General features: G+C 37.4%; 1 protein-coding gene across 1 annotated transcript in view; it reads right to left on the bottom strand.

The window, feature by feature from the left end:
• The window catches only part of LOC141172357 (myosin-binding protein C, fast-type-like), a 317,409-nt gene that overhangs the window by 189,739 nt on the left and 115,214 nt on the right, over positions 1–12,456 (bottom strand). Inside the window, exon 2 of the mRNA XM_073656475.1 lies at positions 8,915–9,196. Coding sequence (XP_073512576.1) covers positions 8,915–9,196 — 282 coding nt within the window. The remainder of the gene's footprint in view (positions 1–8,914; positions 9,197–12,456) is intronic.

The following is a 12,456-nucleotide window of genomic DNA, read 5'->3' as shown; positions in this document are numbered from 1 at the left end:
AAATGGAAGTAATACAAGATGACTTTCAATCTTCCTCGTTCTGGGGCTCCATGCAGGATCTGGCCCCGTGGGGTAAGGATGATTCTGAGAAAGGTCAAAAATCAGACCAGAACTACACAAGAGGACCTGGTCAATGACCTGAAGAGAGCTGGGACCACAGTCTTAAACATTACTGTTAGTAACACACTACGCCGCTATGGATTAAAATCCTGCAGGGCACGCAAGATCCCCCTGCTCACGCCAGCACATGTTCAAGCTCGCTTGAAGTTTGCTAATGACCATCTGGATGATTCAAAGGAGGCATGGGAGGTCATGCGGTCAGACAAGACCAAAATAGAACATTTTGGTATAAACACCACTTGCCATGTTTGGAGGAAGAAGAAGGATGAGTACAACCCCACGAACACCATCCCAACTGTGAAGCATGGTGGGAGAAACATCATACTTTGGGGCTTCTTTTCTGCAAAGGGAACAGGACAACTGTATTGAAGGGAGGATGGAAGAGGGGTCATTTATTGCGAGAATTTGGCCAACAACTTCCTTCCCTCAGTAAGACCATTGAAGATGGTTCGTGGCTGGGCCTTTGAGCATGGGAATGACCCGAAACACACAGTCAGGGGAGCTAAGGAGTGCTAAGAAGCATTTCAAGGTCCTGGAGTAGCCTAGCCAGTCTCCAGACCTGAACCCAATAGAAAATCTTTGGAGGGAGCTGAAACTCAATGTTGCCCAGCAAAAGCCCCAAAACCTTAATGATCTGGAGAAGAGCTGTATGGAGGAGTGGCCAAAATCCCTGCTGCAGTGTGTGCAAACTTAGTCAAGAACTACAGGAAATGACTGACCACTGTAATTGCAAACAAAGGTTTCTGTACCAAATATTAAGTTCTGTTTTCCTATTGTATCAAATACTTATTTAATGCAATAAAATGCAAATTAATTATGTAAAAATCATACAATGTGATTTTCTGGTTTTTATTTTTAGATTCTGACTCTCACGGTGAAGTGTACCTACGATAAAAGTTACAGACCTCTCCATTCTTTGAAGGTGGGAAGACTAGCAAAATTGGCAGTGTATCAAATACTTAATAAAATACTTATTTTTTTCCACTGTATGTCTCCAGATTTTCCCATAAACAGGAATACTCTGCTCAGCCAAGTTCTCCTGTGTCCTTGATAGGAGAGCAACTGGAAGACACATTTTCAAACAGTCTATTTCTGCTCCAACAAGTGGATCGGCCATCAAAATTCATCAGATCGGAACCTTGTCTTGAACTTCTGGTGCCACTAGTACACATCATAGGGTTGGCTGATCCCACTGAAATTGGCGGATTCAGACAATTTTTTTAGTGTGTATGGAGGCCTTTAGCCAAGTTGGCAAAGTAGAATAATGACTGGTTACACAGATGTGGTTTTATACTCTATCCGAATGCACTTTGTGGACTACCAAGAGGAGCAAAATATTATGAGCATTTTCCAGTGAAGCACTAAATATGGGTTATTTTGACATTGGTATGCCTTCTTTTTGTTACCTGGTCCCATTTTATTGTACAGTAAATAGAGTGCGTCTATTTAGTACTCAAATAATGTGCACTCAGAAAGTCTAGTTGTAGTAGTCATCTTGAACTAAAGGGAGCTTTAAGATGAAACATCATCTGAGTAATTAAAGGGGTTGTCTAGTTTTGAAAACCCATTTCCATATACAGTGAAGGAAATAATTATTTGATCCCTTGCTGTTTTTGTAAGTTTGCCCACTGGCAAAGACATGAACAGTCTATCATTTTAAGGGTAGGTTAATATTAACATTGAGAGATAGAATATCCAAAAAAAAACATAAAGAAAATTACATTTTATAAATTAGAATTTTTTTTTGCATTTTGCAGTGAGAAATAAGTATTTGATCCCCTACAAACCATTATGAGTTCTGGCTCCTACAGACCAGTTAAATGCTCCTAATCAAATCGTTACCTGCATTAAAGACAGCTGTCTTACATAGTCACCTGTATAAAAGACTCCTGTCCACAGACTCAATTAATCAGTCAGACTCTAACCTCTACAACATGGGCAAGACCAAAGAGCTTTCTAAGGATGTCAGGGACAAGATCATAGACCTGCACAAAGCTGGAATGGGCTACAAAACCATAAGTAAGACGCTGGGTGAGAAGGAGACAACTGTTGGTGCAATAGTAAGAAAATGGAAGAAATACAAAATGACTGTCAATCAACATCGATCTGGGGCATCATGCAAAATCTCACCTCGTGGAATATCCTTGATCATAAGGAAGATGAGAGATCAGCCGAAAACTACACGGGGGGAACTTGTTAATGATCTCAAGGCAGCTTGTACCACAGTCACCAAAAAAATCCATTGGTAACACATTACGCCTTAAAGGTTTAAAATCCTGCAGTGCCCGCAAGGTCCCGCTGCTCAAGAAGGCACATGTGCAGGCCCGTCTGACGTTTGGCAATGAACACCTGGATGATTCTGTGAGTTATTGGAGTTATTGGGAGAAGGTGCTGTGGTCAGATGAGACAAAAATTGAGCTCATTGGCATTAACTCAACTCGCCCTATTTGGAAGAAGAGAAATGCTGCCTATGACCCAAAGAACACCATCCCCACTGTCAAGCATGGAGATGGAAACATTATATTTTGGGGGTGTTTCTCTGCTGAGGGCACAGGACTACTTCACCGCATCAATGGGAGAATGGATAGAGCCATGTACCATAAAATCCTGAGTGACAACCTCCTTCTCTCTCCACCAGGACATTAAAAATGGGACGTGTCTGGGTCTTCCAGCAAGACAATGACCCACAACATACAGCCAAGGCAACAAAGGAGTGGCTCAAAAAGCAGCACATTAAGGTCATGGAGTGACCTAGCCAGTCTCCAGACCTTAATCCCATAGAAAACTTATGGAGGGAGTTGAAGCTCCGAGTTGCCAAGCGACAGCCTCAAAATCTTAATGATTTAGAGATGATCTCCAAAGAGGAGTGGACCAAAATTCCTCCTGACATGTGCGCAACCCTCATCATCAACTACAAAAAACTTCTGACTGCTGTGCTTGCCAACAAGGGTTTTACCATCAAGTATTAAGAGTTGTTTGCCAGAGGAATCAAATACTTATTTCTCACTGCAAAATGCAAATAAATTTATCTAATTTATACAATATGATTTTCTTGATTTTTTTTTGGGATATTCTATCTCTCAATGTTAAAATTAACCTACCCTGAAAATTAAAGACTGTTCATGTCTTTGTCAGTGGACAAACTTACAAAAACAGCAAGGGATCAAATAATTATTTCCTTCACTGTACCTATTAGGAAATACTCAGTTATTAGATGAGGTATTGATTCCAGAATATTTTTCCCCTGGACAGAGTGAGACATGGTTATGAAGAGTGTCTCTTGCTCTGAGTGACCCATCATGTCCTGCATTTCCCAGTCAACATACTAATTTGCATGGATCTGTTACTTGGTCCCTGAAATTAAATTAGATCTTTCATTAGGTTTCACAAGACAAATTGAATAAATTATTAAATAAATCTCTTACACCTGAGTAGGCTGGTGAGCTTACTTTCAAAATCTATGTAAGAATTGCTCTATAATTTTAATATTTAAAAGATAATTTTATGGAGATGGAGTCATAAAACTTTCATTTCAATATCCGACTTGAAAAGTTTCCAAAAACCATTATACAGCAGTCGGTCATATTTTTCCAAGGATAGTACACCAGCCTCATCAGGTGTAAGAGACCTATTTAATGATTTGTAAAGTTTATTTAGTGAAATCTGGTGAAATATCCACTTTAACATTCTCTTTACACCACTTATATTGTATGTCTGGTATGTTCACCAGTAAAAGATCCTGACGCAAATGATGAACTGATTTGTAGACTTCTACAGATTGTGCCATTTTAGAATAATTATAGCGGTATGTGTTGATATACATCTTCTGATTACTATGTTGGAATGTGTAGTCAACTTATGTGTTCAAAAGGGATCCCAATAAGAACCACCTTCTGTGCATTATTAAGAGTCAATGGTTGATTTACACCATTTTATGGCACAATATTCCATATGTTGGAGCTATAGATTGGCCTTATACTTTGGCATATTTTTACTGGCTAATACACCTCAAATACATCACAAATGTGGTGTGAAAACAGTCTAGAAAGTTTGTACTTTACAACATTCTTAAAAAGTCTAATCGGAACTAAATATGGCTCCAATATTGAGCTCACGAAACTCTCATTTCAAAAATCGCAATTTCAGCAATATAGTGTTCAAGTAAAGAAAACAAATATAAATATAGAGATCAAACAGAAAAACACTGCGAAAAATACAAAGAACAATAACTCCATGATGTCCATACCAATTGCATTCAGTCGGAGAGTTCTAGAATCATATTCAATATCGTATATGCTGTTGCTTTGTTATAACTTTTAACAACTTTTGACTTCTTGTGAATCTTCTGCATAATGGCTGTGCACCAACTTTCTTGGTGCAACTTACACAAGTTTGATCTGTGATGTATGTACTTGGATCTTTATGAAATATCTCTTGGATGTCCTATCCCTCAATATACAGATAGGACACAGCTTCCATCTTTCCTTCTCCTTGTTTTTCTTGTGCTTAATCATTTATCTTGATTTCGAAGAAGCCGGACTTGAGTAACTTGAAGATTCTGGAACCCATTGCAAAAACTGTAACAAAGCCAGAAACCTACCAGATTCCATTTATACTGCCAAATGGGGCTTTGTGACCTTCTTAAGGACTAAGCGTAGATGTGACCACTCTCTTTGGACTCTTTTTAGCTAGGATCCAACTTGCCATACTTCCTGGAAGTGGAACGGATATCAAATAGGTCTTTTCAGTCTGAGGAGACAGTCTATTATATAGAAACATAGAAAGGTTGACTCGGAAGGGAGCTCTAGGGTCATCTGGTCCAACCCCCTGCTCAATGCAGGATTCACTAAACCATCTCAGACAGATGTCTGTCCATCTTCTGTTTGAAGACTTCCATTGAAGGAGACCTCACCACCTCTTGTGGCAGCCTGTTCCACTCGTTAATCACCCTCACGATAGAACTTCTTGCGATCACATCTGTGAACTTCTCGTGTAGTAATATTTACAAGAATATAAGTCAACCAGATAGGAAGCAAAGTGGTTTGTACAACAGATATCGATGGAGAGCAAGGGTAAATTATGGTATGCAACAATATTTATGCCCTTACTTTAGTGGTGTTGGGCCTACATTATTGACAATTCTGAGACATTACAGCAACAAAAGACACACATGCAAATAAATGGTATCTAACGACACGAAAGACATGTAATGTATGTACATACATAAGACACATACATTACTTTTACAGGACATACACAAACAAAACATATACAATACATACACAGAAAACATACACAATACATGCACAAACAAAACATATACAATACATATACAGAAAACATACACAATACATGCACAAACGAAACATATGCAATACATACACAAAGCATACACAATACATACACAAACAATACATACACAAACAAAACATATGCAATACATACACAAAACATATACAATATATACACAAAGAAAATATACACAATACATGCACAAACTAAACATACAGTACATACACAAACAATATATACACAATACATACACAAATAAAACATACACAATTCATATACAAATAAAACATATACAATACATACACAAAAATATGCAATACACACAGCATGCAGGAGTAGGAATATCAACACCAGTGTATTCAGATGAAACAAATTTATTCAATTGAAATCTGGGTACAATACAATATTCTACTGTAAAAAATGAGAAAGTTAATTTTTTTAAAACATATTTAAAATAATATATATCCTACTTTAATCAATATCTCCAAAAGAAAAGAACACATCTCACTGATCAAAAATGAGATAACAATCCAGGACTGTAATAATTGATATTTTATAAGCAGCAGCTGGACAGGGACAAGAAGCAGATGAAGTAGACAGCCACCTAGGGCACCATAAAATTGAGAGTTGGTAAAATAAATTAATATGGTAAAAAAATATATATATAAAAAAAAAACTAAAACAAATTAAGAAATTGGAACAATTGGAGAATGTCATTACTTTGTAAAGTACCGTAGTAACCTAAAATTATGGTTCGTAGAATATGGTGATTCAAAAATAACTTAAAAGAAAAATGTTTATAAAGCGCAAAAGTAGTAAAAACATTTTAAAAAATGACAAATTTGGTATCATTGTAATAATTCAGCCTTGCCAAATGGTTTTAACATATCTTATATATGGTTTTAGTCTTTTATATAATATAGTCTTATATAGTTTTATATAGTCTTTTTTTTAGTCTTTTATATAAATAACATTAAAAAATAATGAGGAACTGCTGTTTTTCTTTACCAACTTCCCTCAAACAAAAATAAAAGATTATTAATACATTAGATGTTCCCCAAATTAGAGCCAAGAAAGTTACTCTAATAAACACAAGCTTTCATATAAAAAAATTATGGTTTTTGAAATGTGGGGTTGAAAAATTTACACAAAATGGACGTGTCACAAAAGACCTAATTGGCCGTGGCACCACGTAAGAACAATAAAGAAACAGCGAATTTAAAATATTATAATCTTTGGATTTAATATTCATCCTGAGTAGAACATAAAGTCTTAGAAAACTAGAAAATAAAACATGGTATACTCATTTCCTGCAGTGGCTCCGTTCTAGTGATGTTGGCGCTAGTGCTCTTGGTGGGTGACATGACATCGTTGTTTCATAAAGCCAATCAGTGGCTGCTCTGACAAAATAGTAAAGGCTGAACCCAACTAGTAGTCGCTGATTGGTTGCAGTGCTCACGTAATATAACATCACATGATCATTGGTGAAACCTGGCGCCAACATAACTGAAATGCCTTTTTTGTATTTTATCCAAGGGATTCAATCATTTAAGAAGTGGTTGTCCAAGTTATGGACACACCCTTTACTTTTAGATCTTATTTAGAATGTACAATATACTTGTTTAAGAAAGCGTTGGGCCCTTTTTCTTTTTGATTCAATGTGAAGTGGGCACCAGAACCTCATGAATGATGTCACCAACTGTTATTTGTCTCATCTTGAAGGAGACTAATGTCTAAGGGTGCATTTACACTGACCAATTATCGAGGATGAGCATTCCAAGGAACTTGCCTTGTAGACAGGCTCCTCATCACTTGATGAACAAGCAAAATGCTCGTTCATCGGGCAAAATGATCTTTAGGCTTGCTTAGGAATCATCATTCTTGGCAGCACATCATCCTGTGTAAACAGGAAATGTGCTACTGAGATCAGTGAAAGCCTAGGCACACAGAATGATTGTATTACCAATTGTTCTGTGCATATGAAAAGTGCAGTCTAATAGGCTATTAAACTATCAACAATTTGCTTCTATATGGTCAAATCAGAGGTCTCATCATGGCCAAGATTGGACAGTGTGAAAGCACCTTAATATGAGGTATCAGAAAGGTCCCTCAAGATGTTTTTATGGTACTACCCATGCCCGGGGGAAGCAATGACATTTGTGCACGGGAGAAACGGGACTTTGGTATTTTATCCAATGCCAGGTGTGCCAGATGTAATTCCATCTAAAGCATTCAGCTGCACAATACCAAATTGACAATTTCTTCCTGGATAATTGGACAACGAGTCTAAGTACAAGTCCAGTTGGGCACGTGGCACTGAACAGTGGAGCGCAGCACTGAGGAGCACAGCAGCAGGCGCAATATTCAGAAGCTTATAAGCAGGCACAGCACTAAGGACACAAACAGCAGGCACAGTATTTGAGGGTGTAGCAGCAGTCAAAGTAGCAGAACAGTGGACACAGGTTTTTGGGATGCAACGGCAAGCACAGAATTTGGAAGCAGCATAGCATGCACATAATTGAGACGAAACAGTACGCACAGGATTAAAAGGGTAATAAGCACAATATTGAGAGCACTACAGCAGACACAATATTAGGGGGAATTGGACATCATAGATGAACACCTGGGAAGCACATTAGTGGGTGCATTGGACATTATACTGGGGGCAGTAGCAGCAAGCACAAAATTGAGGTAGCAACTAGTGATGAACGAGTATGTTCTGATAATCCTTTCGGCGAGTATGCTCGGGTGCTTGACGAGTATCTTAAGCGTGCTCGGGTGTTATGTTTTAGTCTCTGTGTGCATGATTTGCGACTGTTTGACAGCTTTAATACATGTGAGGAATGCCTAAGAAACAGGCATTCCTCACATGTATTAAAGCTGTCAAACAGTCTCAAATCATGCACACAGCGCTACTAAAGCATAACACCCGAGCACGCTGGAGATTCTAGGGAAACACCCCGAGCATGCTCGTAAATCTCGAGTAACGAGCATGCTCACTCATCACTAGTAGCAACATGTGCTAAGTTAAGGATTAACAAAGATGCTGTATTGATGTATTGATGCCCTAAGGTGACCTAGCAGCACCCCTGTTTTGAAGATTTGACATTTTATGAAAACCTATATAGCCTGAAAGGAGAAGTTAATAAAAAAAAAATAGTAAAATGCTAAATATTTTAGTAACTTTATAATCTGATAATCTATGGTCAAATTACTTCAAGCTGTTGAGTTGTACTTTTCCATCTGTCAATTTTGCCTACTTATAAAATAACCCACAGAGAATTTTTCTAAATGCAGCAAACATTAATATTACACTATATCAAGCTTTACAATAACGAAAAATGAAAACTTGGAGTAAAAGAACAAAATCAGTCCTTAAATTGAGTGAAATGTACAGTATATGCACAAAATTGCACAAAAAAATACTGCTCACACATATGCATATACAGTGCATATCACTTCCACTCATGATATAACATGCGTTACATTTGTACTGCCTCACCTCTTTGTTCCTCTTTAGATGCATCTTCTGAAGGTTCCTCCGGAATTGGGGACTGAGGAGAAACAGGAGCTTCAGCTGGTGGAGCCTCAGCCGGTGGAGCCTCAGCTGGTGGAGTTTTAGCTGGTGGAGCCTTAGATGGTGGAGTCTTAGCTGGTGGAGCCGGAGTTGGTGGTGATGGTACAACTTCTTTTTCTTCTACATCTGGAACAGGTTTTGGCTCTTTTTCTGTTTTTGGAATTGGCTTCAATTGTGGCTTTCCAGGGCCAACTCCCTTTTTAACACCTAAATATAAGGTAAAAAAAATCCAGTCTGTCACAAGCAGCCAATAATGTTTCTTGTATACAGCAATTTTTAGAATGCTACTTATTTTTTTATATAACATTTTCATTTTTAAAACGACACCAGCTTTTCCATCAGTTACTGTGCCCACTTTAAAAATGTCAAAAATATGTCCTACTCCATAAATTAGAGGCCATTCTAGCTACTGCCACTGCCATCATAAGAATGAAATTCACAGTGTCCCTTTCAGGAGCCAATAATTTTGGATACTTTATATAACCAACCACAATGTCCATTTAGAGGAAATTGATGGACAACTGCTGTTATGACACTATTAGTACACAAGAATGCATCCACTACTATGCAGGCTGCAAGGACTAATTTAGTGGTTGACTGAAACATCAACTGTGCCTCTAGAGTAATAAGGGGAAACTTCCCCTTTTTGGGAGTCTCATATACTGTAGGCTTGCAGCTGGGCAGGTACTGGATGGAGTGTAAGTGTCACTGAGGTGCCTAGGCATGATAGATTCATAGAAGGTTTTTAATGGGCTCGGATTTTGGGTCTGGGTTTTAGGAACGACTGGTAGAGCTGGGTGGGACTGGTCGTTCCCATCCTCCAATCCAGGAAATGCAGCTGGGATAAAAAAACAGCTAAGCTGCTCCACCACTGTCAAGGAGTAGAGGTGGAAACACCTCTGGGACCTGGCACTGTCTGTGCAAGGTGGAAAAGACATACTGTATGCTGATCAGACTCTGCTAGAGGCTGAGTATCATACTTTAACTATGAGTGGCTGAACAGCTCTCTATTTTGTATTGCTGTATGGACTCTTTCTTTCTTTTCTTTTATTTTCACCTTTATGCTGGAGAAAGGCAGTTTGTTTAATTTTTCCCATTTTTCCTGGAAATTTGATGAACTGCAATAAAACTTCCTGCTTTCCCACAAAAAGACTTTATACATGTGTGAACGCCACCAGCTGCCTGAAAGCGAGAGAATCCCTACAATACTTTTTACCTTGTAAGAAGCCATAACTACTAAAAGTCATAAAATGTCACAATCTAAAGTACTTCGGTTAGGAATCAAGAGCACCTCACAGCATTGATCTGAGTTTTGGGTGGCGTTACGATTGCCCAGCCTAATGGTAGAGTTAGCAAATAACCAATGAGCATTTTAGTGCCTCCTAGAATGTATTGCCAGCACCAAGTTTTTTGCGCCTTGCATGAGAACTGTAACCACCAAGAGTTTTGTACCATTGTTATGTGAGCCATAAAATATTTTTTTGTTTTAAGTAATTTAGTCTGTAACTGTTTATTTTCAGGGGATCTGTCGACCAGAATAATAAAAAAATAACAGAAGCAAACCAGAAGGATCAATATTTCCTGCAGTATTTTCTCATTTTATGAGACAGCCGCAGTTTAGGAATCTCATTCATTATTTAATAAATCAGTACATATTGAAAAAATATCTATCAACGTGATTCACTACTTTGAAATTTTTAATGGCTTTTATTAGCTGGAGGACCTTTGAGAACATGCTCTCACTTAGCTCAACAGACCCATCTGATCGCTGGCAACGAAGGAGAGAAATTTTTAATAGATGTCGTGAAGTAATAGATCAGCAGATTGAAGATTGCAACAAGCTGAACACAAAACAGCCAGACAGAGGCTCAAATTAACAAGCTTCAGTACTAACTTTAGACCGGGTACGTAATCTCATCAGCTTGCTTCCGCCTGTCACTTCTACCTACCCTTCCTGATTTTTGCCTATTGGGAAAATGTAGTATCCTAGAAAATCTACAAGTGCATCAGTCAAACCTCGTGGTGCCTTCAGTCAGTCACATACTAAAGCTAGATATATTTGAGGAATTTCACACAGCTGTTTTCTGAATGACTGGACCCTCATGGGTGGTCCTTGAAGGTCGTCATTTTGGAATATAATGCTATAAGCTAAAATGACAAACAGCCTATGGTATTTGCTGTGATCTGTTCCCTCATCTGGGCTTCTATTGATGAGAATCAGATCTCTTATCTGAACTACTTTCCAACTACAGCACCCAACAGGGGTCAAAAAAATGTCTGAAAGACTGGACCTTCATGGGTGGTCCTTGATGGTCTTTCGTTTTGAAATAAATTCTATAAGTTAAAATGTCTAACAGATGATTGATATATGCAGTGATCTGTGCCCTGAGCTTTGATTTTATTGATAGGATGCAGATCACTTATCTAAATATTTTCCCAAGTAGAGCACCCAACAGGGATTCGAAAAAATTCAATATGGCTGATTACCTTTTGTAATATCTGTTTGCTGTTTGTAGGCATCAGTAAGAATAGTCAGCAGAAAATGACTAAATCCTCCCATTCACTTTCAAAAATCTCTGTTATGAATACTGATATGGCTTAATTAGGGGCCAGGTCGTTTTCCCTTTTTTATTCTTTCTTTTTTTTTTTTCTGAGATTTTTCCAAGAGTCATAACTTTTTTTTTCTACCAAGATTTCTATGTGAGCCCTTGATTTTTTGTGGATGAATTTTACATTCTAATTTTAAATGCCACCATTTAATTGCATATAACATATGCAAAAACAGAAGAAAAAAACACAATTCTCCCATTGTTGCACAGCTTTTGTTTTTATGGCATTTATTATGTAGTAAAAAGATACATTTATTCTGTAAGTGTTTATGATTACAACAAGAACAAGTTTCTATGTATTTTCTTAATCTTTTACTACATAGATATTTTGTTTGTCGCATATTCTGAACCCAAAACTTTGTTTTATTCTTATTAGTATCATTTTGGAGCTTATATATGACATTTTTTTTTATCTTTATTTTTTGGGGGTTAGAAGAGGAGACTAAAAACATTTGTGTAATTTTTTTTTTTTTATTAAAATTTACTATGTATTGCTATTTTTTAAAATTTCAGCCCTGGAGTATAGTAAACATATTTATTTTTATTTTTATTTTTTTTTAGATTTTTTTTAATTTATTGAATAAGAAGGTAGTTGATTTCAACTTGAATTGTATTGTATTTTTTTATTTTACGCTTCTAAGGTTTTTTTTTTCATTTTTTTAGTCACCTAAGAGACTTGAACCTGTTGCAGATACTTTTGTATGGTACTGTATTGTACATTTAACAATCTCCTTTGGATCCCTAACATAAATATGGCAAACATGGGAGCCCTTAATCGCTTCCCTAGGGGGATATGATGGGGTGGGATAGGCAGTCCCCTCTTGTTTGATGGTTTAATTATTGCAGTTGCTGTTGACC

Source organism: Phyllobates terribilis, unplaced genomic scaffold, assembly GCF_046119375.1.
Source record: "Phyllobates terribilis strain yellow unplaced genomic scaffold, ASM4611937v1 Scaffold_12__6_contigs__length_324123572, whole genome shotgun sequence".
NCBI lineage: Eukaryota > Metazoa > Chordata > Amphibia > Anura > Dendrobatidae > Phyllobates > Phyllobates terribilis.
Note: the sequence above shows the minus strand (reverse complement) of the source record. Positions and strands in the feature narration are given on the sequence as shown.